General features: G+C 44.2%; 1 protein-coding gene across 4 annotated transcripts in view; it reads left to right on the top strand.

The window, feature by feature from the left end:
* The window catches only part of LOC119652975 (progestin and adipoQ receptor family member 4), a 135,141-nt gene that overhangs the window by 101,518 nt on the left and 6,103 nt on the right, over positions 1 to 27,520 (top strand). For all 4 annotated transcript variants that reach the window (XM_038057385.1, XM_038057384.1, XM_038057382.1 and 1 more), the window contains one exon: positions 16,365 to 16,505. In XM_038057385.1, coding sequence (XP_037913313.1) covers positions 16,365 to 16,505 — 141 coding nt within the window. The remainder of the gene's footprint in view (positions 1 to 16,364; positions 16,506 to 27,520) is intronic.

The following is a 27,520-nucleotide window of genomic DNA, read 5'->3' as shown; positions in this document are numbered from 1 at the left end:
AGAGAACAAACTTCACTAAAGACGTGCTTTAAATGCCCCATGTTTGAGCACTTCGCGAAGGCATACATCAGCAGCATTGATCAATCCGATCGACGCAGAAGGTATGGGGAGAAAGGCCATATTGAAAGAGAGTGCAATAGGGACCCCAAATGCCTATTTTGCGAAATAAAAGAGCGACAGGATAACCGGCATATTGCCGGAAGTGGTGGATGTCCGGAATTTAGGAAGGCGCTCACTGCAATGAGAAAATGTGGTTTATTCAAATAAAACTGAATCATTGCAGGGTCGCTCAGCATTTACTTGAGCAGACCACGTTCGAATCTGAGATGGAAATTGCCATCATAAGTGAACCGTATAGAAACCGTCACGGTGGCCCATGGGTTACGTATTCGACTGGTGGAGAGGCGATATGGGCTTGTGGTCGCTAGGCCATACAATGTACTGCAAGTCAGGCGGCCAGTGGCTTTGTGTGGGCGAAAATAAATGGTGCATATGTATAAAATCTGCGACGCCCCACCAAATTTCATACTGTCTGAATTCTAGCAAATGCTTGACAATATTGTTCTAGACGTAAGGGGAGGTGATTTCAATGCTTGGGGGGCACAGTTTATTAGAAGATTTGCGCAGATGGACATAGTTTTGCCTAACGAAGGTGCTATAAAAACTTTTCAGAAAGGGGGGTCAGGCTTGGTTGTAGATCTGACCTTTATCAGCCCTGCGCTGGCGCGTGGTATGTCCTGGTGCGTCAGCGAACGCTACCCTCACAGCGATCACCAGGCAATCTTCTTTGAGACATGTGTCGAGCCACAGAGCAAAGAATTATCAAGCCCGAAACCGAAGGAAATTTCAAGCTCGCCTGCAAAATCTTTGGATGAGCAGACTTTCATAGAGGTGTGGTTAGATGAACCTGACAAAGCAGGCGCCTCTACGGAAAGGGCCGTCCATCTGGCTCAATGCATCGCCAAAGCCCGGAAGTGCTCATTCCCCAGTAGAAGAGCACACTACTGGTGTAATGCTGAACTGACCGACCTTGGATCAGCCTGCCACCGAGGTAGAAGAGCGACTCAGAGGGCGGTAGGTAGAGTCCATCAGGGGCAGAAAGTTTGCCATCCAGCGAAGCAAGAGGAAGTGCTTTAAGGAGCTCTGCTCAGAAGCAGAAATAAACCCGTGGGGGAGTGCTTACAGAATCGTGATGGGACGATCAGAGGCCATTCATCTCCGCAGGTCACATGTCCCACCTTCTTGCTGAAAATCATCCAGGGGTTATTCTCCCAGCAAGAGGAGAGCATCGACACATTCCAACCACCTCTGAATGTGACGGCAAGTCCACCAGTCACCAGAGACGATCTGCTGGAGATCTGCGGTAGAATAGGAGACAATAAAACGCCGGGTCTAGACGGAGTACCAAATAAGGCCCTTAAACTTGCCGTGAAATCCAGGCCGGACATGTTCACTGAGTTGTTCGAAGCGCGCAAGTCCGAGGGAATATTTCCAGCGGCATGGAAGCAGCAGAAGTTGGTACTTCTGCCTAAGCCTGGTAAACCTCCAGTTGAAACATCCTCATACCGACCCATATGTCTTTTGGACACTGTGGGGAAAATGTTAGAGCGGGTAATCTATAATGGATTACTCCTGGATTACTGGTTGTTGAGAGCCAACGTGGCCTTCAGATCGGGTTCCGTAAAGCCAGATGAATCATTGATGCCATCAAATTGTTTACCGGCTTGGCCGAAGATGCAATCGAAAGGCTAGCACCAGCAAATATTGCGTGCTATTAGGTTGTTGCAAATGAAATGGCCATTTTAGTACTAAAATTTGAAACGACTGTAAAGCTTACAAAAATTTATTTATTTAATCAAAATAGGTGCCAGTCGATTCAAAACACTTCTCCCAGCGAGATTCAAAAGCATGTATGGCAGTTTCGTATAAGTCCAACTGTCGAGTGATAAATTCGTCGGAGGCAATTTTGACAGCCTCTTCGTTCCTAAATTGTTTTTCCGCCAAAAAATGATCCAAATGCTTAAAAAAGGGATAGTCGGTTGGTGAAAGGTCCGGTGAATACGATGGATGAGGCAAAATCTCATACTGCAATTCATTCAACTTTTGAACCGTTGTTCTGGATTCATGAAGTCGTGCATTTTTGTGACTAATCTCGGCCGTTGAATACTCAATTTTTGGTGCATTTCCTCGTGTTTGGCACAGTATTTCTGTGCATTTATCGTTTCTCCAGGTGCCAAGAAAGAATAATGGATAACTCCAGCTGTAGACCACCAAACAGTAACCACTACCTTCTTCGGATGGAGGCACGGTTTCGGCATATGCTTCGGGGGCTCATCAGCACGTAGCCATTGTGCTGATCGGCGACGATTGTCGTATAATATCCACTTTTCATCACATGTCACTATTCTGTGCAATTTTTTTTTCACAGAATGTAGCCATGTGGGGTATCAAATGAAAGGTCTTAATTAGTACTTTCCGAAACTGGTTCAATATTTGATATTGGGTGAAACATAGGGGAGTGAGGGCTCAAAATACGACCCCCAAAAAGTGTAACAGGTTTCGTTCTCAGAAGCTATCCAACCGAAAAATCTGAAAAAAATCACAGTGGTGCATCTCTACGAAATCTAGGCCTCAAAATATATCCGGTCCCGATATCTGCACAAATAAAGTTAATAATAGTATATTTCCACATTTTAGAAATTCAACCGGTACCCCCCTTATATTCATCCCAGAATTACAAAATTTGGCATGCGTATAAGGAAGAGCATAAGGCACAAGTTGGTCAAGTTTGAAAAAAATCCAACTATTATTAACAAAGTTACCGGGGGTGAAACTTCACATTTTTTTGTGAATTTTGTGCACTCTACAACCTGCATGACGTCATCATCACATATCAATTCGTCAATACCACAACGAAATGAGTTCTTATGAATGGGGTCGGAAAGAATTATTTTGTTTTAGTCTTTTAGTCATTTGTTCATTGTGTTGCTTAATTCAGATAGATATAAGAAGTAAATTGGAAATATGGGTACGATCAATTTATATACGTGCATATATGTGTACAGCGTTCGAAAATAGGCAGTTTGTTTATTTAGGGTGAGCGTAATATCTATGGCTGTAATATGTACGTATGTCTCGTAGTTTGGAAAAATATGAAGGATATAATATATACGGATAAAAAAATGTGCGTTGAAATTTCTTACATTAGATGAACACAAAACCTTTATACCCGAAGCACGAGCTTCCGGTATTCCGACTTGTTTTCTTTTTATTCACTGTTATCACAACGATGGTCAAAACTGAAATGACTCCTTGATTAAATGTAGGAATATTTATACTTCATTATCCGACACCAACAGCGCCAACTGGTGGTGGTTTGATACAGCAAAATCGCAACTTATTTCACTTGATTGCTAAATCGGCTATTTCATGTGGAACAACCTAATAGTAACCCTGGACGTGAAAAATGCATTCAATTCGATCGAATCTAATATTCGAATCCCTAGCGAAGGTCGGTATTCCCGACTGCTGCTATCGTCGATAGTTATTTAACCGAAAGGAGGCTCTGGTATGACTCTGATGACGGACCCCAGGAGTACGTTGTTTCCGCGGGTGTCCCGCAAAGAGCTCCGTATTAGACCTACTACAGTGGAACATCATGTACAACGATGTACGTAACGTAAAGCCACAGTTGTGGGTTACGGTATCGACATAACGCTGGTTCTTATCGCAAAGCATCTCGAAGATGCTGAGTTATACTCAAGCGAAGCAATCAGTGCTGTTAAATGTTGGTTAGAGGGCTCTGGTCTGACACTTCCGGAGGCAAAACAGAAGCGATCCTCATCAATAAGCGCCGGAAGAGAAGTTACGCCTGTATTAGAATCGGAAATCATATCTACACTTCCAAGCTGACCATCAAATACTTGGGGGTGCATACTTCTAGATTGCTTATAGCCAGGATGGTGACCTCAAACATGATCTATGCGACCTCAGTTTTAGAGGGAGGCGTTGCGGATGTCAGTTTATAATAACAAACTGACTGTAGTCTACAGGTGGACAGCCCTGAGAGTATGCTCTGCCTTCAGGACTGTCTCAGATGATGCAGAATTCGTCATCTCTGAAATGATACCGATTGACATCTTGGCAGATGAGATGGCGAATATATACAATGCGAAGCCAATCTCTCGCTCATCCCGGATGAAGAAGACTGAGAAGGAGAGATCCATAAATAGATGGCAAGAGCAGTCGGAGCGCTCGAGAAAGGGTCGGTAGAGTCACAGGATCATTCCTGCCATCAAGGAGCGGTTTGAGAGACGACACGGTGCGATTAATTATAATCTCACCCAGTTTTTGACGAGGCAGGCCAATACCTGCACAGGTTTAAATTGGAGACTTCATCCGATTGTCCAAATTTCGATGGAGTCCCAAAGGACCCAGAGCACGTATTCTTCCACTGTCCGAGATTTGTGGAAGAAAGGAGGAATTTAGAGGAGACTCTAGGAGAGGTGCTGGTACCAGAAATCTGGTGCCGAAAATGGAATCACATCAAGAAAATTGGGATGCTGTCAACTCCATGATCGCATCTATCCAAACCAGACTCCGAAAAGCAGAGGAGAGGAGAAAAACGCGGTCACGTGCGCGGCGTATAGAAGAAAGGTAACTAAGCTAGAATGAGCTGACTCCGCCCCGTTATGTAATAGCTTAGGGTGCTTCCGCGGGGCAGGGAGGTAGTGGGTGGTGCTTTAGTGGGTCTTTTGAAGATTTCCACCTCCTGAAAGAAAGACAGATATTGAACCAATTTTACTCAATGACGCAAAATATCGATTACAGAAAATTGGCTCCCTTGGAAAGTTGTGTTCTTGAGTCTTGAGATATACTTTTCTCAGAAACAGCTGCGCGGATCTAAGGAAAAAAATAATTACGATAACAAAAGCTGATTATTGTCCTTCTACTTGTAACCCAATTGTTTGAAACGATTTTAATAATAATAATAATCGTTGGCGCAACAATCCATATTGGATTAGGGCCTTGAAATATAGGGTTGGGGAAAATGAAATGCCGTATTTTGTCAATAGATGGCGACACTTAACCATATCTTGTGTTCTACTTATCGGGTCCGGTCATACTATACGGCGATTTGAAGACGACAATCTGTGCAATAAGTGCCTCTTTGACAGTGTTATGATCGTACGTTTTAGTCTCAGGTTATAGCGCGTCAAAAATGGAGTCTACCAAGCAAGAAACTCGTCATATTTTACGTTTTTACTACCTGAGACGTAATGCAACAAAGACGGTCAAAAAAATTTGTGAAGTTTGTGGGCCCGATACTGTAACGATTCGCACAGCACAGCATTGGTTCGATCATTTTCGTTCTAGTTTAGTGGATGTCGAAGATACACGCCGTACTGGTAGGCCAATCGTTGTATTATAGAATCCGATAAAATCGTTGACATCATCCAAGTAGACCGGCATGTGAGCATTCGCTTGATTGCCCAGGAACTGGGTATAGACCATAAAACCGTTTGAAACCATTCGCAGAAGATTGGATTCCAAAAAAAGCTGTATGTTTGGGTGTCACACGAGTTGACGCAAAAAATCTCTCGGACCAAATCAACGAGTGCGATGCACTGCTGAAACAGAACGAATTCGACCCATTTTTGCAGCGGACGGTGATTGGTGATGAAAAATGGATCACGTACAAAAACCTCAAGCGAAAAAGATCGTGGTCGAAGCGCGGCGAGCCGACCCAAACCATCACCAAGCCCGGATTGACGGCCAGGAAGGCTTTGCTGTGTGTTTGGTGGGATTGGAAGGGAATCATCCACTATGAGTTACTCAGCTGGCCAGCCCCTGAATTCGGTCCTCTACTGTGAGCAACTCGACCGTTTGAAGCAGGCGATTGACCAGAAGCAGCCAGAATTGGTCAATAGGAATGTTCTTGTGTTCCACCAGGGCAACGCATGGCCTCAGGTATCTTTGATGACCCCCCAGAAGCTACTGGAGCTCGGATGGGATGTCCTATCGCATCCACCGTATAGTCCGGACCTGCCACCAAGTGATTACCCTCTCTTCCGGCTCTTGGTGCTACTAAGTTGGCCTAAAAAGACGCTTGTGAAAACTGGCTGTCTGAGTTTTTGCAAATATGGAGGAGGGGTTTGATAGGGCGAGGATAATGCTTTCTAAATGACAACAAATTTGCGAAAACGGCGCATATTTGACTTAAATCGGATAATTCTAAGTATGTTAAATAAAGCGTCAAATTTCCACCGCAAATACGACATTTCTTTTTCCCCAACCCAATATGTTAAAGCACACTCAAGACCGCAACGGCACACGATAGGATTACAATAACCTGTATATATGTTTGGATGCTTTTATGTACGGAGTAAAGTGGCAATGTGTGAAGATGTGTTAGATCAATTTAGATGCTTGCATATATATGTGTGTATCGGCCGGCGGTTATAGGCACATATTTGGTTTTTCAGAATGAGCACAAAATTTATGTCTTGTGGATATGGAGGTATATTTTGTATTCTTAGCCATGTACGAATGCAATATCGTGCGTACAGAGTTCCTCACATAAGGTGAACACGAAACCATTATACCTGAAGCGCCCAGCTCCCAGTATCCCGAGTTGTTATATTGGTTAATTAAGGGGTTTAGCTTGTTTGTCAGAAAGATTAGGATTTTTTTCCTTTTCGTTGTGCGCTTTTTTTGCCATAGTTAACGTGCTCTACGTCTCTTTGCAATTAGTTCGTTAACCTCAACAAGATAGTATATTTTGCATTCGGTCCACTATGGGCACAATTGGTTTTTTTTCAATTTCAATTTATTCAAATAGTGGCTTACAACTAGACATGGTTACTTAATGCTAGCCTAAATAAAAGCTAATTGATCTTAATTCTATCAAACGGGTGACTATTACATTGTTTGGTCAACCCGACCTTCTCTGTAATTTACTTTACTTTGTATATTTTTCTTTATATACATGAATCTTGACAATTTTTTTTGTTACAATCTTGGCTTTTTTCAAAAAACAGCGCCCGCACTAAAGGCACGAGAAGGTTGAAATTTACTTACTTAATCTAGTTAAATATAACTTAACCTAACTTACTTTAACTTAACCTAGCTTAATGTAACATAATTAATCCTTAACTAATATTTACAATAAGCACATTACAATTTCCTGTGCTTAGCCTCTATCCACTCCTACCAGGCAGGGAGTTTCAAAGAGGGTGTGGATTTAGGGCCTGTGGGATGAACTCACGATTTGGCAGGGCCTTAAGAATGTGGCCAATGGGGAGGTTTTACCCTGTTGCTAGAGATGCCGAATTAATGGATTGGGGTGGTGCTCCGTTCTTTCGAAGAACCTTTCCATTAGCGTGAGAACGTATTCTCGAAGTGGTTTGACTTTGGCTCGCCTATACACTTCGGCGTTTTTGCCGATCTTTTTAGTTTTCCAGTTGTATGACAAGCCTGTGCAGTGTCTGAGGATTCGGCGTTCGAATGATTCGCATTTTGCCATGGCATTGTTGGAGCATGAGATCCAAGTTGGTGCTCCGTAACAGATAACAGGTCTTATTAGGGTCTTATACAGTGTCAGTTTGGTTTTGGTGCTGAGACCTACTGTCTTGCGAAGAAAATAGTAGATGCCACTGACTGCACCGCGTGCCTTGCTGATAGCGAGCTGAAAGAGGGGTTTGAACTTGAGGAGTTCATGCAGAGTTACTCCCAAGTATTTGATCGAAGTAGATCTGCTCACTGTGGTGTTTCCGATTCTCATTTTCAAGCGTTTAGCTTTCCTGTGGATGCCTCTAGAACCTAAGTATCTAGATTTTCTCCTAAAAGTGCAGATTTGCGTTTTTCCCTCATTAATCTTGATTCCCCAACTACGGTAGTACCTGCAGAGATTTACAATGTATTTCTCAACCGCTTTGGCTGCCCTGTTGGGGTGGAGGTTCGAAGCGAAGAGAAGCGTATCATCGGCGAATTGGATTCAGCGCCGTCGTCGGGGATCGGAACGTCAGCCGTGAAGATGTTATAGAAAGTTAACCCAGAAATGGATCCTTGCGATACACCCGACGTTACCGGCAAGAGATCGGAGAATTAATTCCCCACGCTGACATAAAAGTGCCTATCTTCAAAAAAACTTAACGCAAGTCTAATTATTGGGTCAGGGAATTCATTGCCTATTAATTTATATATAAGTCCGTTTACCCACACGGAGTCGAAGGCCTTTTCCAAATCTAACGCACATGCTACTGTGGGTTTATTGTTGACGTTAAGTCTTGTGACGACAGTGTCGTGTAGGTAGCTCAGTGCGTGCTGGGTTCCGTGTTTGGAGCGGAATCCGAACTGGTGGTCAGGGATAACTTTGTTGAGATTACAATGCTGGACTAGCCCAATTGTCCATGCTTTCTCAAACAGTTTGCCAAGGTTCGATAACAGGGAAATGGGCCTGAAATTGCTTGGCTCGTTGGAGGTTCCTTTTTTCCGGATCGCAATAATTTTTGCGACTTTCCACGTGGATGGAAAGTAGCCGTTATTAATGCAGTTGTTGAAAACTGCTAATAAATATAATACTTCAGTGAGGCTCTGGGGAGGTTCTTTATGACAAAGTTCGGGATTTCATCAGGCCCGGCTGACCTTTTACCGTCGAGGTTTCTGGTTAAGTCAGTGAGTTGAGGTAAACTCAGAAAATGTTGCGATTCCGATGGCTTAACTGAGGTGTTGGTTGTGGTGAATTTAGTTAGCTTCTTGGAGCTCTCAGAGACGAAGGCCTTGATTGTTGGGTCAAAAATCAACGATATAGCCGGGTTGTTTTGAGGCGGAGGGGAATTGAGCTGAGTCTCAAAAGATTCCGCGAGAACTTGCGCTTTCCTAGCGTCACTGCAGATGTGCTCCCCATTCTTGGAGAGAGCGATATTGCGGGACTTATGTTTGCCGGTTAGCCTGTTGATATGCTGAAACATATCAGGGCCGGGCTTAATATCTGCTAATTTCCTTGTCAGTTCTTTGTTGCGGAAATTCGCCACTCTTTGCCGAATTATTGTACTCAGACAATTAATCCGGGAAAGTAATGCTTTATAATCAGCATTAGCTTTATTTCCGTGCTTGTGGAAAATCCGTTTGAGTTTCCTGCGCCATATTTGTGTGGAGCATGATATCGTGAGGGACTGAGTTATATTGTAACTCGTCGACTTTGATGAGCCTTGTGTTTCTGCGTGTAGCAGTATTAATGGCATCTGTGGCCAAGGTGATGGCTTCGTCGATCTCCATGTTTGATAGATTGCGGTCAATTGCGAGTTTTTTCAAGTTCAGCCTTGGTGCAAGGTTTGCCTTGAATTTGTCCCAGTCAGTGTGAGCGAAGGACCTTACGGTGGTCATCACTCGCTTTCGCAGTTGGGAGGACAAGGACAGTTTAAGTTGTACTGCGAAATGGTCAGACATGCCTGGTAGAGTAGTGCACGATATCACTTGAAAGTTCAGGGAAGTTTCCTCCGAAAGGAAGTAGTCGATGGTTGATGGTTGACTACTGGGTCTTGTCGGAGAATCTGGCTTGGCCGCAGTTGCAGCAGAGAGGCCCTTCGGTTGCCTGTCTTCCGCATTCCCCGCGAGGATGGGATTTTGTGCACCTAACACACCTGTGCACAGTTGTACAATTTTGGGCAATGTGCCCAAAAATCTGGCAGTTAAAACACTGCACTTCCTCGAAGCTTTTGACCTTCTCCAAGGTTACCTTTTGATGAAGGATATATTTTACCTTCATCACCTCGCTGAGCTCTTGAGAGGGCTCGAAAGTCGCGATGAATAATTCCGATTGGGATTTCATCGGGAGGGCCGGATTTTCGCTGTGCAGAAACTTATCCCTGCGCGTAATGAGATTCGCAACTGTCTTCAGTTGGAATTCTGGATGGTCGGTTTTCAGTTCTTCCAGGATGTCCACGGGGTCCGTTTCCCTGTGGAGTCCGCGAATAACTACAGACTGGGTGCGTAGGGAGGGAGGCATCCGAGTAGTGGCGTTAAGCCCTTGCTCTTTCAAGAGTGCGAAGACCTTCCCGTGATCTTCCGCCGGCTCCGTAAATATGAGGGTCCTCGTATTTTTAAGGGACGCTTTTAGCCCCTTATTCTTTAGCATTTTCAAGAACGAGGGTACGTTCAAACCGTACCCAGTTATATCGGGGATTTTTGCTTTCTTTGACTTAGTGGGTTGGGGAGCTTGGGAGGGGGTAGCCTGTTTAGGAGCGTTTACAGTTTTTGCACTGACCTTAACTTTAGTCTGCTTCCTCCTCCGGACGAAGTTGAATGGTGGTCCCACGCTGTCCATATCGTTTGTTTCTTCTCGGGTTCTTGATGATTTTTGCTGGGTTCTTGATGGTTTATCCATTATTGATGGTGCTCCCACGCTGTCCATGACTATTAATTCGCAATTTGCCGATTCCATTGATGTACCGGCTCGTACTCTCTCTTGCAGTGCTGCCAGCTGCTGCTGGAGCTGAATTATCAGCTGTTGTTGGCACTCCAGCTGATGTGCCATCGCTGCTTTTTCACATCGGAGCTCCTCCAGCTCCTTCCTTGATGATTAATCCATTTCTGGGGGGCCCGTGATCCCCTCCTCCTCCGAAGACAACTCCCCTGGCAGGATTACTTTAGATCTCTTGACTGACATTACTGTCCCCAAGCCCGTCCTATATCGATGCCGAAATCCTCAGGAATTTACTGAAAAATAGAGCAATTATTTGCAATTGTACTGTAGTACACAGCGTCTCAATAATTTTCAGATGTACTGTAGCACTCTACTTCCTTTAGATCAATTAGTTAATTGATTAATTGCTCCACAGAGCACTCCGCTTATCGCTTTTGCACTTAACTTCACTTTCTGATTTTTAAGATTCTCTAATCAACGCTCCGCTGCACATGTGTCCACAACGAGCTTTCGAAGTGAACTGCCTACAATTGGTTTTTTTTTTTTTTTTTTAAAAATCATTTATTTAAAAACCAGTGACTTACATTAAATACATAGCGTTTGTTTCTTATTACTAGCCTAAATGTAGCTTATGTGTCATAATTAAATATTAAAAAAAAACGGATGGCTATTACAATGTTTGGCCTGCCCGACCTTCTCTGACATTACTTTTTACGGTGTATTTACTTTACACATAGATCTTGACAATTCATGATTAAAAAAACTGGACATATATTTGAAAAAAAACTGCGCCTGCACCTAGAGCGCGAGAAAGCTTATTTACTTACTTATTCTAACTTAATCTAATCTAATAAATAATACTTAAATCTAATTCTTATAACTAATGTTATTATAGCGCTCACAATTTCGCGCTTAACCTCTGTGCACCCCTACCAAGCAAGGAGTGTCGAAGAGAGAGACAATGGCGGGTTTTAATGCAGAGCTCACAATTTGGCAAGGCCTTAAGAATGTGGCCAATGGGGTGGAGTTACCCTCCAGATAAAGTTACCTCATGAGTGGATTGGGGTGATTCTCCGTTCTTTCGAAGAATCTTTCTAACAGGTTGAGAGCGAACTCTCGAAGATGTTTAACTTTTGCTCGCCTGTACACTTCGGCGTTGCGGCCGCACTTCTTGGTTTTCCAATTGTACGACAAGCCGACGCAGTGTCTCAAAATTTTGCGCTCGAAGGACTCGCACTTCTTCATAGCTTTGGTCGAGCAAGAGATCCATGTAGGGGCTCCGTAGCAAAGAATCGGTCTTATGAGGACTTTGTATAGGGTCAGTTTAGATTTAGTGCAAAGTCCTACTCTTTTACGAAGAATAGAGTAGATTTTACTTAGTGCACCGCGTGCTCTGCTGAGAACAAGATTAAGGTGGGGGTCGAATCGTAGGTGTTCATGAAATAGCATTCCCAGGTATTTCATTTGTTGTGAACTGTTTACTACGGTATTCCCGATGCGTAGCTTTAAGCGCTTAGCTTTTCTGTGGATAGATCTAGATCCCAAGTATCTGGATTTTCTCCGAAGAGTAATAACCTGTGTTTTAGCCTCGTTGATTTTTATCCCCCAGGTCTGGTAGTACTTGCAGAGATCTGTTAAGTATTTCTCAATAGCATTAGCTGCCTTACCGGGTCGGAGGCTCGACGAGAAGATAAGCGTGTCGTCAGCGAACTGTAATAGTTCTGTGCCGCTCTCTGGGATTGGAGCGTCGGCCGTGAAAATGTTGTAGAGTGTAGGTCCTGAAATGGATCCCTGCGGTACTCCAGAAGTGACCGGTAGGAGATCGGAATAATCATTTCTCACGCTGACGTAAAAATGCCTATCTTCGAAGAAACTTATTATAAGTCTGATTACCGGGATAGCGAAATCAAGGCTGATTAATTTGAAGATAAGTCCGTTGACCCACACGGAATCAAATGCCTTTTCGAGGTCTAATGCACACACTACTGTGGGCTTGTTATTGACGTTAAGTCTGCTACTCACTGAATCGTGAAGGTAGCTTAGTGCGTGTTGGGTCCCGTGCTTTGTCCGGAACCCGAATTGATGGTTCGGAATAATGTTTTTCCGATCGCAATGTTGGACTAATCCCACTGTCCATACTTTTTCGAAGAGCTTGCCCAAGTTGGAGAGGAGAGAGACGGGCCTGAAGTTTTGTGGTTCGTGGGAGACGCTTTTTTTTTAATGGCGATTATTTTTGCTACTTTCCAAGTAGTGGGAAAGTAACCATTATTGATGCAGTTGTTGAAGACTGCAAGAAGGAACTTCATTGATGCCCTAGGGAGGTTTTTGATGACAATATTTGCTATGTCATCTGGTCCAGTTGATTTTTTGCCGTTAAGACTTTTAGTGATGACTGCGAGCTGCGATAAGCTCAAAAAGGTTTTTGGGTCATTTGGTTTGCAGGATGGGTTAAAGGTGGAGAAGGTAGTTAGTTTGAGTGAATGCTCATGAAGAAAGTCTTTGATTGTCGTGTCTACAATCGAACTGACGGCTCGGTTGTTGCTAGGTGAAGGAGAGTTTAGTTGATTTAGGAAAGACTCCGAGAGTAGTTGATTTTTCCTAGCGTCACTGCCGATGTTTTCATTGTTCTTGATAAGAACAAAGTTTTTGGATCTGTTGCGGCCTGTCAGCCTATTTATATGTACAAACATATTAGATCCGGGTTTCACATCTGCTAGCTTGCGAGTGAGTTTCTTGCTATGGAATTGTTCCACCATTTGACGGATTAATGTACTAAGGCAGTTAATCCGCGAAATTAACACTTTATATTCCGTGTTAGTTCTGTTGCCATTTTTGTGGAAGTTTCGCTTGAGATTTCTGCGCCAGATTTTTCTGACTTTCAGGTGTTTCATTATCTCGTGCGGCAGTTTATTGAACTGAATCTCATCTATTTTGAGGAGCTTTGTGTTTCTGCGTGTAGCAGAGTTGATCGCATCAGTAGCCAAGATGATGGCCTCATCGATTTCTTTGTCCGTTAGATTTTGCGAGACAGTGATCTTTTTCAGGTTTAGCTGTGGTGCTAATTCTGCCCTGAATTTATCCCAGTTAGTATGGGCGAATGATCTTATTGCGCTGGGTACTCGCTTTTGCAGTTGAGAGTTTAGGGAAAGTATAAGTTCAACTGCGAAGTGATCGGACATCCCTAGTAAAGTTTTGCACGTTAACACCTGTAGTGTGAGAGTGGCGTCTGCGGACATTAGAAAATAGTCAAGTATTGACTGACTTGCAGGCCTTGTGGGTGTGTCTGGCAAGATCATCTCAAGCTGGTTTAATGGACTTTGATTATGGATCCATTTTTCGAGGGCAACCCCATTTCGGTTTTTTGCCAAATCGCCCCACGAAGTGTGCCGTGAGTTAAAGTCCCCACCAAAAATTAGGTATTTAGATTTAGACTGGAGATCGCTCAAGATTTGTAAGTCTTGGCCCAGTTGTTCAGAGGGAGAGTTACATTTTATGTAGACTGCAGCTATTAAGATGCGTTAGTTTTAACTAAGACCGCTGTCGCGGAACAGGTCTGCAGGTTTTTGATGGAGACTTCCTCAAATGCATAGTCTTTTCTGACTAAAAGGGCGGAACAGCTGTTGGTGTCGTCCCGGATAATGTTATATCCGGTAAAATTAACGTTGTGCCTGCTTTTTAAATGTGTCTCTGAAACACAGAAGAAGTCTGCTTTCAGGGAATCGACCAACTCTTGTGCGGTGGCACGTTGGGCGTGTGAGACCAAGGACGCGGGGTTAAATGTGACGACTTTTAACTCCATAAACTCATAAAAGTTGGATAGCGGCTAATTGTCGCTGTTCATTTGTTTGTTTGTTTTGTTTTGGAAGGCCAATTTGTTGCCTTGAGGGACTTGAGGGGCTGTAGTTCTAGGAATAGTGTTCCTAGTTGTTTGGGTAAGAGGAGTTTGGGGGGCTGCAGCTCTAGGGAGAGTATTCCTAGCTGCTTGAGCGTAAGAAACGCCCGGTTTGGCCAAGCTTTGTGACATCTGAGTCACCGCCTGTTTGGCATTCATGGTCTCGGCATTTTTTTTCGCCCTGCCAGCTTCCCTTCTGGCAACCATGTCCTTGTATGCCGGGCATCCGCGGTAGTTGGCGGGGTGTCCGGCCTGGCCGCAATTGCAGCAAGTTGGTTTGTCTGCGGTGGGATTTGAGCATTCCCCTCGCACATGGGTTTTCGTGCATCTCACGCACCGGTGTACGATGGAGCAATTGATGGCGATATGCTCGAAGTTTTGGCAGTTGTAGCACTGCACTTCTTGAAACGGCTTGACTTTCTCAAGCGACATTTTCTGGTGAAGGATATATTTCACCTTAAATGCTTCGTTTAGATCTTGTTCTGGCTCGAAAGTAGCCATGAACAGCCCCGATTGCGACTTCAATGGAAGTGCCGGGTTCAGGCTGTGGGCCAGTTTGTCGGCTCGTGTGACTAGATTTGAAACACTTTTCAACTTTAGGTGCGGATACTCTTCGTTGAGTTCGCGCATTATGTCAGCCGGCTCAGTCTCTCTATGAAGACCACGGATGACCAAGGACTGAGTCCTTAAAGCCGGAGGGGTACTGGTCGTGGCATGTAGTCCCTTTTCCTTAATAAGGTTGAAGATCACTGCATGATCCTCAAGACTTTGAGCAAAAATGAGGGTCCTATCGGCCCTCGTATTTTTTAGGGTTGCTTTTAACCCTTTCTCTTTTAATATCCTCAAGAATTGAGGAACATTAATTTTATACCCAGTGATGGGCTGAATTTTTGCCTTTTTTGGTCGGGTAGCCTGGGGGGAGGGTGCCTGAGGGTTTGCCGGAGGGGCATTAACTCTACTTACACTCCCCTTTTCTTTGTTTCTCTTTTTCTTCCGCTGGACGAAGTTGAACCCGTCGCCTTCCTCTTCTTGGATGACGACGCACATCTCTCCATCTTGATGATGTTGTTGATCCTTCTGTTGTTGCTCCTTCAGTTGTTGCCCGTGTTGTTGTAGTTCATGTTGATGTTGCCGTTGTTCACGATGATGTTGTCGTTGCTGCTGCTCCGACGTTGCGATTGGCATCCTCCCTTCGAGGGATGCCAAGCGATCCTCTAGCCGCTTTATAATTTTTAGCTGACAGTCCAGTTGCTGGACCATCGCAGCCTTTTCTTGCTTTAGCCCCTCGATTTTTTCGAGGAGGGTCGCGTTCATTGCTTGCAGCTCTGGGGAGCTGCCTTCTTCTTCCGATGACATCTCCTCGGGGTGTATCATCTTACACCTCTTGGCGGACATCCTGTCCCCAAGCCCGTATTTGCTGTTGTGCGCAGCAGCTCTGGAATGTAACAATATTTGTTTAATTTAATGTTCTTATAATAGTTACCCTTTTTCGGACGTGAATGACACCACTGTCCAGAAGGTATACTTCCTTCTGGATTCTTGTTCAGCTCTGCTCTTAATGACCGTTCGCTTCGAGAGCTCGGAGCGAACTGCCTACAATTGGTCTGCCACCTGGGGTATATATTCCATTGTTTTGTTCCATTGGATTTTGGTGGGGTGCAATTTATATCTCTTGCCAGGTTCAGCGGCCTCTGTATTAGAGTATGCGTTAGGACGCTACTAATATTTGTTCGCCACACGACGGTCGTCTAATGGTTATCCATTACTACCACTGAGAAATGGAAGTGCATTTAATCCAGAAATCGACAAGGGTCCTAACTGGCCCTTGCCGAGTTAAAGGCGATCAGGAACTTTACCTTGTGTATCTGAACCCTGCATCCACGTGTAGGTTTTTTATACTAAATTTTTAAAGTACGAAAGCCACACACAAAATATAAAAAAAATGTGGAACCGTTATAAATATTTCGCAAGTTCGCATAACATTATGCTACATGCATGTATCTTTCTTAAAATTCAATCATTTTTTTCTTTTCTTCTTCTTTGCAGGATGTTGTATCAGTTGCAGGAGGAGCTATCGGTGCAATGCATATTCCGGAGAAATGGTTTCCGGGAAGGGTAGACTTATATTTCAATTCACACAACATCATGCACATACTTGTTGTTATTGCAGTCTATTCAATGCACCAAGTGAGTTGATCATTTTATTTTTGACCGAAGTTAATCTTATTGGGGACAAGCCAATGGTAGTAATCCTCCTTATATTCGTTTTCCACTAAATATATGTACCCTGGCCCAATATAAGACTGACGTAGCAGCGTTGTAGGAGAGGAGAGGTTTGACGATGAATGTAAGCTAGCAACGGAACGGAAGAATGCTACATACCGAGTAATGTTGCATTCTCAAAGGACTGGGGCACGCACAGAGACTTACTTATCACGAACTCCGTCGAGCGGAGAAGCGGAGAAAGGGTGCCTAGGAGAACCAACAGGTCTGTGATTCGAAAAGTACAGGGAGCAACCGTACCAGACGCACATGTTTTACCAACAAGTCAGCAGGATGAAGCTTTACACACTTCGATGCTCATCCTGCCGAGATAAAGAGAGAAATCTGATTTCCGACAGAATGGGCATATTAGTGCGATGCGTTGAATACTTTGAAGAGCTACTTAACAACCAGAACATCGGCGAGTTGGAGGTCCCGCCAACTGAAAACAACGGACAAATACTTCCACCACCAAGTATAGGAGAAACAGTCCGTGCAATTCATTGGCTTAAAAATCATAAGTCGCCAGGGGCCGATGGAATTACAGCCGAATTGGTTAAATATGAAGGCGACCAGTTACACCAGGTGGTTCATCAACTTGAACAGTTATGAAACAGCGAATTCATGCCTGACGACTGGCAAAGAGATATCTGTGTCATACATAAAACGGGAGATATCACACAGTGCAGCAATTATAGAGGTACCACGTTGCTGTGTACCATCTATATGACATTTGCCCATATCTTCCTAGGCCGGATAGCCCCATACGCCCAGAACATCATTGGCCCATACCAAAGAGGCTTCACTCCAGGTCAGATTTTCTCTCTGCGGCAAGCGACGGAAAAACTGTTGGAATATGGACATCAGTTGCACCATCTTTTCATCGACTTTAAAGCCGCCTATGATAGCATAGGGTAAAACTGTACACGGCCATCAGAGAATTCGGTATTCCGACGAAATTGATAAGACTCACTAGACTGACCCTGACTGCACGTCAGCACCAACCAACAAACAACATCAAACCGCACTGGTCAAACGGGAAGAATAAAGATAAGACACTACAACTTTGAGACTAGGGTTCTAGGGATTTCTCCTATCTAGTGTTGAAAATCACAAGCGATAACAACTACAATGATGAAATTCGCGCACGATTGTTGGCAGCCAACAGAGCCTATTTCAGCTTGCAAAAACTGTTTCGCTCGAAACATCTCACCATAAGGTCAAAGCTCTTATTGTACAGAACAATGATCTTGCCAGTCCTCATGTATTCCGCGGAAACTTGGGTTCTTAGCAAAAAAAATTGCAAGCTCTTGGCCGCGTTCGAGAGAAAAATCCTCCGAAGAATTTTGGCCCCCTACATGAGGATGGGCGATTCCGTAGCCTACATAACGACGAAATCTATGAGCGATACCATGACGTCAGGTTGTGGATAAAATCCGGCTCAATAAGTTACGGTAGGCCGGTCATTTAATCCGTATGGATGAGGATGATGCCAATTGGAACCTTATATGAAAGTCTCTGGCGACGATTGGTGTTCCCACTTTCCTCGCCGCTATTATCGATAGCCACTTGCAAGAGCGCACACTCTGGTATAATACCGATGATGGACCGAAGGAGTACGCTCACTCCGCGGTTGTCCCACAGAGCTCTGTACTGGGCCCACTATTGTGGTACATCATGTATAATGATGTACTTAATCTTCCGGTTCCGGAGGAGGCCACGGTGGTGGGTTACGGCAATGATGTAGCATCTCGAGGACACTGAGTTGTACTCAAGCGAAGCAATCAGTTTTGCGAGCCTGGAAAGTCTATAAGGGCACTATCTATGGTAGGACAAGAATGCGAGGCAGACTCTGGCTGAGATGGAATGATGGTGTAGGTCAGGGCGGCAGATAGCTTTTGGGGATATCGAAATGGTGGACCTCGGCGCAAAACCGGGATGTCTGGAGTTCCTTAGGCAGGCTTAGACCGGATACCGGTTGTTGCGCCGTTGATGAGAAAGACGAATGTTCACTTTTAATCAGAGTTGAACAAAATTGTAATCATAATTATCATTACAGTTATGATGACGGTTATAGTCGGCGATTTGGGCTCGATGAGGTGATAATGCGATTGTAATCATGATCACAGGCCATGATTCCGGTTGTAATTATGTAATCATGTAATTGTCCAATGGTAACCGTTTGTGCTTCTAGAATCAGGCAAACTAATCTTTTACATAAACAGCTGAGCAGCAGGTTTGGTTGTTAGTTGAAATTATATTTTCGTGCAAATTGACGACCTAAAAATTAACATCATGCTCATTTCAGACATCAGGTAAATATTTGTTATAGACAAATTTTTGTGTCAAACTGAAATCTGGATTTTGTGCTAAATAAATATCTGTCTCCCTCAAACATTAGATAATGTCAGGCAACGGACAAACGTTTGTCTCTGTAATATTTATGTTTCAGACAAACACAGATTTTGTGTACTTGACTTGACTAAGCCTACCTATTATAACTTTGTTAGTAATAGTGCCATTTCCACCAAACTCGGTGGGATCAAGCTCTATATTAGAGCCTATATTGCTAATTTCGTGGTGCTAGGATGAACCTAAGGGGGTTCTGCAGCCAATTATTGAAAATTACAGTAATATAATATTATTAACTTTATTTGAAGGGATATCGGTATGGAAGGTATTTCGGAGCCTAGCCACCATATAGTAGCAGCCTCTTTTTTTTCAGATTTTTCGGTTTGGTAGTTTCTGAGAATGGCCTCGTTAAGTAAATGATCAATTTCTACACCTCGAACTCCTCATCTTTCCAACAAACGTCAAAACTAAGACCAGCTTCGGAAAGTACTACCTTTCATTTGATGCCCGACTTGACTATATTTGGTGAAAAAAAATTTACACCTCCCTTTTGCATGTAGGGAGACTCCCCTTAAATTCGACGTAACAGGATGTAACTTACCGGATGCGTGAGCGTTCACAATTTCCACCTTTCCACCAAATTTGGTGTCAACCGCTGCTACAGTCTCCGAGAAAAATGCGTCTGATGGACAGACATAGAGACTAACGTTTAATAGAAGCATTGACCCAGTTGGATGTAGTTCTGGCCAACTTAGGCGATGTAGACAGTTATCGGAAAGTTGAAACTGGTTCAATTGTAGATCTAACTTTGGTCAGCCCTGCGCTGGCACGTGATATGTCCTAGGAAGTTAGCGAGGACTTCATGTACAGCGACCACCAAGCAATCACCTTTGAACTAAGAACGGAGCCACAAGGCAGGGGACCCGCATCCCAGCTGGCGAAATCCAAAAGAACACCAGGATGGTCTGCAAAAGCGATGGATTAGCAAACATTCATGGAAGTATGGCTAGACCTGCCTAGCATAGCAAGCACCTCCACGGATAGAGCTCTCCATGTTACACAAAGCATCTCTAAAGCATGTGACGTGTCGATACCTAGGAGGTGCTCATTCCCCACTAAACCCAATTACTGGTGGAATGGTGAACTTACCAGTCTTCGATCAATTTGCCACAAAGCCAGACGAAGGACTCAGATGGCAATAGGTAGGATCGATCTAGGACAAAAGAACCTCAAGCTCGCCATCCACCAGAGTAAGAGGGAATGTTTTAAGGAGTTCTGTTTGGAAGCGGACATAAATCCGTGGGGTAGCGCCTATAAAATCGTGACAGGATAATTCAGAGGCCGATCATCTTCGCAGATCACGTGCCCTACTCTCTTATTGAAATTAATCCAGGGATTATTTCCCCAGCAAGAGAGGGGGTACTGACACCTTCCAGCGTCCCCTGAATGTGGCGCCGATTCCAGCTGCTGGAAATCTGCAGTCCAATTGCCGACAGCAAAACCTCGGGTCTGGGCGCATACCGAATAATGTAGACCGGATATGTTCGCGGAGCTGTTCGCAACATGCATGTCAGAAGGTATCTTTCCACCATGGAAGCGGCAGAAGCTGGTGCTGTGCCTAAGGCTGGCAAACCTCCAGGGGAACCGTCCTCCTATAAACCCATATGTTTTCTAGACACTTTGGGGAAAATGCTGGAGCGGGTTATTTATAATAGATTACTCCCAGTCAAAATGGTTACTGGCTTGGCCAAAATGCAATTCACGGTAGGGGTTGTACCAGTGAATATTGCGTGGTGGTGACCCTGGATGTGAGGAATGCATTCAACTCGGCCAATTGGAACCTTATATGAAAGTCTCTGGCGACGATTGGTGTTCCCACTTTCCTCGCCGCTATTATCGATAGCCACTTGCAAGAGCGCACACTCTGGTATAATATCGATGATGGACCCAAGGAGTACGCTCACTCCGCGGCTGTCCCACAGAGCTCTGTACTGGGTCCACTAGTGTGGAACAACATGTACAATGATGTACTTAATCTTCCGGTTCCGGAGGAGGCCACGGTGGTGGGTTACGCCAATGATGTAGCATCTCGAGGATACTGAGTTGTACTCAAGCGAAACAATCAGTTTTGTTAAGGGTTGGTTAGAGAGTGCTAGACTGCCACTCCCGGAGGAAAAGACGGAAGCGGTCCTCATCACTAAGCGCCATAAAAGTAATTACGCCAAATACTTGGGGGTTATGATAGACGGAAAACTCATCTTAAGCAGCACATAGAGCATACTTGTGAAAAAACGTCCACCACGAGTATTGCTCTGGTAAGGATAATGCCGAATGTAGGAGAACCGCGACATACTTGCAGACTGCTCATAGCCAGGGTGGTCAATTCTATCATGCTGTATGCAGTCCCAGCTTGGGGAAAAGCGCTGCAGGTTTTAGGCAATCCACATAAACTGGGTACCGTTTACAGAAGAACAGCCTTAAGGGTGTGTTCTGCCTTCAGGCCCGTCTCAGCCGGTGCAGCGTCCGTCATCTCGGGGATGATGCCGATTGACATCGTAGCAACCGAAATGATAAACATTTATAACACCAAGTCCACCTCTCCCTTATAGCATATGAAAAAAGCCGAAAGAGAGAGATCCATAAGCAGATGGCAACAGCGATGGGACGTGTCAAAAAAGGTCGTTGGACTTACAGGTTGATCCCTTCCATCAGCGAGTGGCTGGAGAAAAAGCATGGGGAGATAAATTATAATCTCACTTAGTTTCTCACCGGCTATGGAGGATACCGTCAATACCTATATAGGTTTAAATTGGACACCTCACCTAATTGTCCACTGCGACGGGATCCACGAACCTAGGAGGAGGACCCATCGCACGTATTCTTCCAATGCCCTAGGTTCGTGGAAGAAAGGAGGAACCTAGAGGAAATTCTAGATGAAGTGCTATCACCGGAAAATGTTGTCCGGAGAATGGTAGCTTGTCAGAAAGATTGGGATGTGGACAATTCCATGATCGCAGTAATCCAGGATAAACTGCGAAAAGCAGAAGAAGTGAGGAAGGCGCGGTTACCAATTCTGAGGATAGACGCAAGGAGACCCAGCTAAAGTAAACTAACTCCGCCCCGTGATGTATTGCCAAAGGGTTGTTCCACGGGCTAGGGGGGACAGACAGTAAACCGATTTTAATAAGGTTTTGTTTTAGGAAGCTTCTGGCCATTATGCACTATCGGAAAGCAGATGGAGGGAATAGTTTAGTCGATTTAAAAGTGGTAATTTTGACGTTTGCAACCAACCGCACCGCGTTAAAGGCTGATTTAACATCAATTGGAAAAAGCGTACCCAAACTCGAAAAAAAGAAAATTGAGTACCTCACCACTGACTAACTGACTGAAGACAGCAACAAAGGCTAGTTTTGAACTACTTCTTGAAAGACCCAAGAATAAGTCAATTTTGTATCGAATAATAACCTTTGATGAAAAGTGGATTCACAATGACAATTCTAAGCGAAAATAAGTCGGGAAACCGGAAGCTGGACGCTTCAGGTATGAAAGGTTTTTTGTGTATTTCTTTTAAAAAAACATTTGAATGGCACACATGAACCCCTTTGTCTCAGCAAAGAGCTCCCCAGCACACAATCATCTGTTCGACAAATGCAAATCGACGAATGGCTGCCAAAGACAATTCACGTGTTTACCGTGCATTGCCTACGACTTCCATTCATCGATCCGCTCTTGATCCGACTTCACCCCACTCAGAGGATTGAAAGATCGATCCTTCAAGTTAAGTGAAGTCAGTCCACAGTCTGCCTTACAGAGAGCCGCATGCAAGGGACTCGCCTGCTCTTTGCTGTAAAAACAAGCGCGCAGCTAGTCGACTTGGCGATGATGTCATGAAGCAGGTTCATTCGCTCCAAGGCCGAGTTCCAATGCTGAGTTTGGATGATGCATTCGGAATTTGGACATAGTTGTCCGTATCCGCCGCTGGACGTTTTGCAGATCGGTCTTCGTCCACAGCAATCTTCCGAATGCATAAGCCAGTGAAGGTATAGCGAATACATTCAACGCGCTTATTTTATTTTTCTCCGAGAGATGCGATTTCAGCACCAACTTTACATGTCGGAGGAACTCGGACTGCAGAACATCCTTCAAATCACCAACTCGAGCATGGATTCCTTGCAGAATTCCTAGGTACTTGTACAAGTCTGTCTCGGTCATAGCTTCGATGTGGAGGTCGCCAATGGTCTGTACGGCATGCAGCTCATGATGACCTTTCCGGATGGCTTGGATTTGACACTTGTCTAATCCAAACTCTATTCGAATATCACGACTGAACATGTCTATTATTCGCAACAGACTTCTAAGATGGTCGTCAGTACCAGCATATAGCTCGATGTCATCTATGTACATCAAGTGTGTCAGTTCGCACTTAGCACGTAGGCCATACTTTATTGCAAAACCATGCCCTCAAGCATCATTCAGTAGGCATGAAGTAGGGTTTAGTGCCATACAAAACCAAAGGGAGCTCAACGAATCCCTCCGGAAGATTCTCCTCCGTATAGGGATGGGCTCTGAGTTATTAGCACCCTCAGATGTACGCACTGATAAGGTGGTATGCCACCCTTCCATGACTGTTGCCAAAAACTTTATTAGTTTCGGATCAATGCGATACAGATGTAGGACATTGAATAGCCAGGTATGTGGGACACTATCGAAAGCCTTGGCATAATCGATATAGCAACTAAAGTAGTTGCCTGTCCTACAACTGCTGAGTCGATAATGAGTTGCTCTCTGCAACCCCTTGACCCAACTCGGCAGACCTTCTGCTCCTCAGACAGAATGTTGTTAGTCTCGAGGTGCGCATTGAACCTTCCACTAATAATGGACATTATGAATTTGTAGAGAGTTGGTAAGCAAGTAATCGGTCTTGTGTCTGCGGGGTCCTGCTTAGGGATTAGGTAGGTACTCCTCGCAGTGACGATAGGTGGAAATTCCCCCGGCCGACTTTATGACCTGGTTTATGCTTTGTGGTAACCGACTGTGTACGCTGGTAAATTTCTTATACCAGAAATTCGCACCCAATCCAGACCTGGGCCCCTCCAGTTCTTCGAGCTGTTTATGGTTCGTCGAACTTCCTCTTCGGTAACATCCGCAAAATTCATGCCAGGCGCATTGGCATGGCGGGTGTCTTCGGTGGTGATCCACTCAGCATGCTAAGCGGTTAACCCCCAAAGTCCACCTCAACATTCTTTCGCATCCGTTAGCAAAAACTGCACGGTCTGGACGCTCTGTTGGGATACGTTAAGGGATCTGAAAAAGCTCCGCTGCTTCCTCGCGTATGTTGCATTCTGGACAGGTCTGGAGTGACTTTCGCGATACCGTCGTAACCGACTACATATGAAAGAAAGCTTCTGCTTTAGTGTGTCCAGAATTTTAACTACGGGTGTCTCACTGAGTATGGCATAGTTCCGGTAAAGCCTCTGCGCTTTATTTCTTATCCGTCTGCTGGCGTTGCCAGTGCAGATCTGAATCAGTCGGCAATGTCCTGCCGTAGTAAGTCCCGCCGACATTCCAGACGAATTTTCCATAGTGGATCTCTTCGGTCACTCAAAAACACGAAAGCGAATCTTTTGACCGTGCTATCTGGCAGCCGTAACTGCGCCACAATACACAAGTGACTGTAGTTACAGCAAAGGATCCATTTCCAAGAACTCTATACACGCTCTTTGGAATTCGTCCCAAACTTCAGCGGAAATCTCAGCTGGACGGTGGGGAAGAGTGCTTCGGCGAGTACTCAAACTGTTACCTGCAATGAGATGTGGTGTTGTTGATGCTACCGCCTCTGCCCTCATCAACTCTCGGTCACCAGTTTCCGCGGTGACCTCAAGTCAAACACGCTCCCGGATGATGGCCAAGATTGTGTCGCTGCGAGTTATAAAGCGGTACTGGTCTGTCACCCACGTGCGCGAATTGCGAAAAACGCTCGACGAATCTCTGGTGCAATAAGGGGCGGTAAGATATTGTACCCGCCCGCCGTTATTTCGTAGTAGGAGCGGATGATGAAGAGATTCATTTCTTCAGTCCACTTCATCCGCTGCCTACGCGAACCTGCTGAAGTGGTCGCCACAGATTGTGGCGAAACAGCTGCAGCAGGCGGAGCTATGCTCCTAGTTGTCGTGGCACCTGGACGTCGAACCGCCCCACGACTAGCCGTTTCGACGCCGTGCTGTCCATTACGGGAGCCTGACCCAGTCACCAAGCCAGACGACTCGCTCCGATTATCCGTACCCGACCTCAAGTTTCTCCTTCCTCTCATTAAGAGGATTTGCATTTTATGCCTAACTGCGAGGTGCGAGGATAGCTTTATCAGTGAGTAATCTGCAAGACTGCAAAGTTCCTGCACTTTCCTCACCTACCCCCTGAGACGCTCCGGTGGCGTACCGCAATTCAAACTGAAGCTATCCATCCCTCCTCCTTTCACAACCGGGCTTGGGAGCGGATTATTATTTGAGTCTGCATTTGTCCCATTAGTACGTAGCACGTAATATATGCATATATTATGTGAGAATATCCACTTTCCAGTGATATTGACACTCAAAGTCTCGAATTTGGAAAGAAGTGAAAATTTTCACGTATTATATCTTTGTTAGTAATAATGCGATTTCCACCAAACTTTGTAGACTCATACTCTATATCATAGCCTACATTGCTGCATCCGTGGTAGTAGGATGAGCTTAATTGGGTTCCGCAGGCAATTTATGAAAATTAGAGTAATATATATTAACTTTATTTAAACAGATATCGGTATGGAGGGTATTTCGTAGCCTAGGCACCATATAGTGGCAGCTTTCTGACTTTTTTCAGATTTTTCGGTTGGGTAGTTTCTGAGAATGGATCCGTTAGAGAAATATCACTTTCAACCCCCTCACTTCCCATCTTTCCAACTAATGTCAAAATTTAGACCGACTTCTGAGAGTACTAATCGAGACCTTTCATTTGATACCTCACATGACTTTATTTGGTGAAGAAAAAAAATTACACCCCCCTTTTGCATGTACGCCCCCTCCCCTTTAAATTTGACGTAGATTGATGTAACATACTCACCCACCTTTCCAAAAAAATTTGGTATCAATCGCTATAACCGTATACGAGAAAAGTGCATGTTATCGAGATACAGACAGACGGACGGACAGACAGTAACCCGATTTTAATAAGGGTTTATTTTACACAAAACCTTAAAAAGCAAGAGTAAAGCTAGGTGAATCGTCAACATTGACACCGAAACGAGACATTCCCCCAAAAAACTTATGTTGTATATCTGGTGGGACCAGCATGGTGTGCTGTATTACGAAACCGAGTGAAACTGCGAAAGCTGAATGATATCGAGGGAAAATGATGAGCTTTGCACTTTGAAGGACCTGAATGGGCCGTAAGACAGACGGACGTGTTTTTGCTTCACGACAACACTAGGCCTCATGCTACAAAAAATCTTAAAAAACTAGAGTTGCTTAGCTAAGAAGTTTCGTCTCACCCGCCTTACTCTCTGGACATTGCACCTTCGCACTATTATTTGTTCCGATCGATGCAAAAGCCAAAAAATTAGGTCGACTTATGGATCGCTTCAAAAAATCACATAAAATTCTTTTATGGAGGGATCCGTCTTTTGCCCGACAGATGTTAAAAGGTCATCGATGTACATAGATGGAAAATGTTTTATTTAATTTCAGCTGTAAATGTTTTTTACATACATGTGAATAATGAACTTGCAATCATAATTGTAAGTTGCGAGAATATTTTGCACATCACGGTTCCTTCAAAGGTCAAAACGTGGCCAATGTTTATCCAGGAGTTTATAAATGGCTCTTATTTGATTATATATTATACATAGTTCTTCTGACTTAGGAGAAATATCGTTGGCTTCACGCTACTGAAACAAGTCGGAATACCAGAAGCTCGCGCTTCGGGTATAAAGGTGAAGAACATCACGTCATACACATTTTAGAATGCACAAAATTCACAACAAATGACAAAGTTTCACCTTCTATAACTTTGTTAACAATAGTTGGATTTTCTTCAAACTTGACCAACGTATGTCTTATACAAATGCAATTTTGTGGTTCTAGCATGAACTTAAGGAGGGTTTCCGGCTAAATTTCTAAAATATGATAATATACTATTATTAACTTTATTTGTGCAGATATCGGAAGGGGATGTATTTTGAGGCCTAGACTTCGGTTGGATAAGTTCTGAGAACGAGACCTGTTACAGTTTTTGGTGCTGATATTTTGATATCAATATGGGACCAGGTTCGAAGAGTACTAATTGATGCCTTTCATTTGATACCCGCAGAATGTAGCAATTCTGCGAACAAAAATTGCAATCAAGCATTCGTGATTATGATTTTGGGTAAATCTGCTTTTAATGCGATGGGGGAGAAGTATTGCCATTGTATTCGACTCACTCGTTTAACGGGATATTCCAGATTTGTTTATATATCATAGGAGTTCCATTAGTGGATGTGATGGTATCCACTGCAACCGATGCCTGATGTGTCTATATGAGGGGCATTCACACAGAAAACGTTACACTTCCTC

Source organism: Hermetia illucens, chromosome 3 (genome assembly GCF_905115235.1).
Source record: "Hermetia illucens chromosome 3, iHerIll2.2.curated.20191125, whole genome shotgun sequence".
NCBI classification, from domain to species: domain Eukaryota; kingdom Metazoa; phylum Arthropoda; class Insecta; order Diptera; family Stratiomyidae; genus Hermetia; species Hermetia illucens.
The sequence above is the reverse complement of the archived record's forward strand: the minus strand, read 5'-3'. Positions and strand labels throughout refer to the sequence as shown.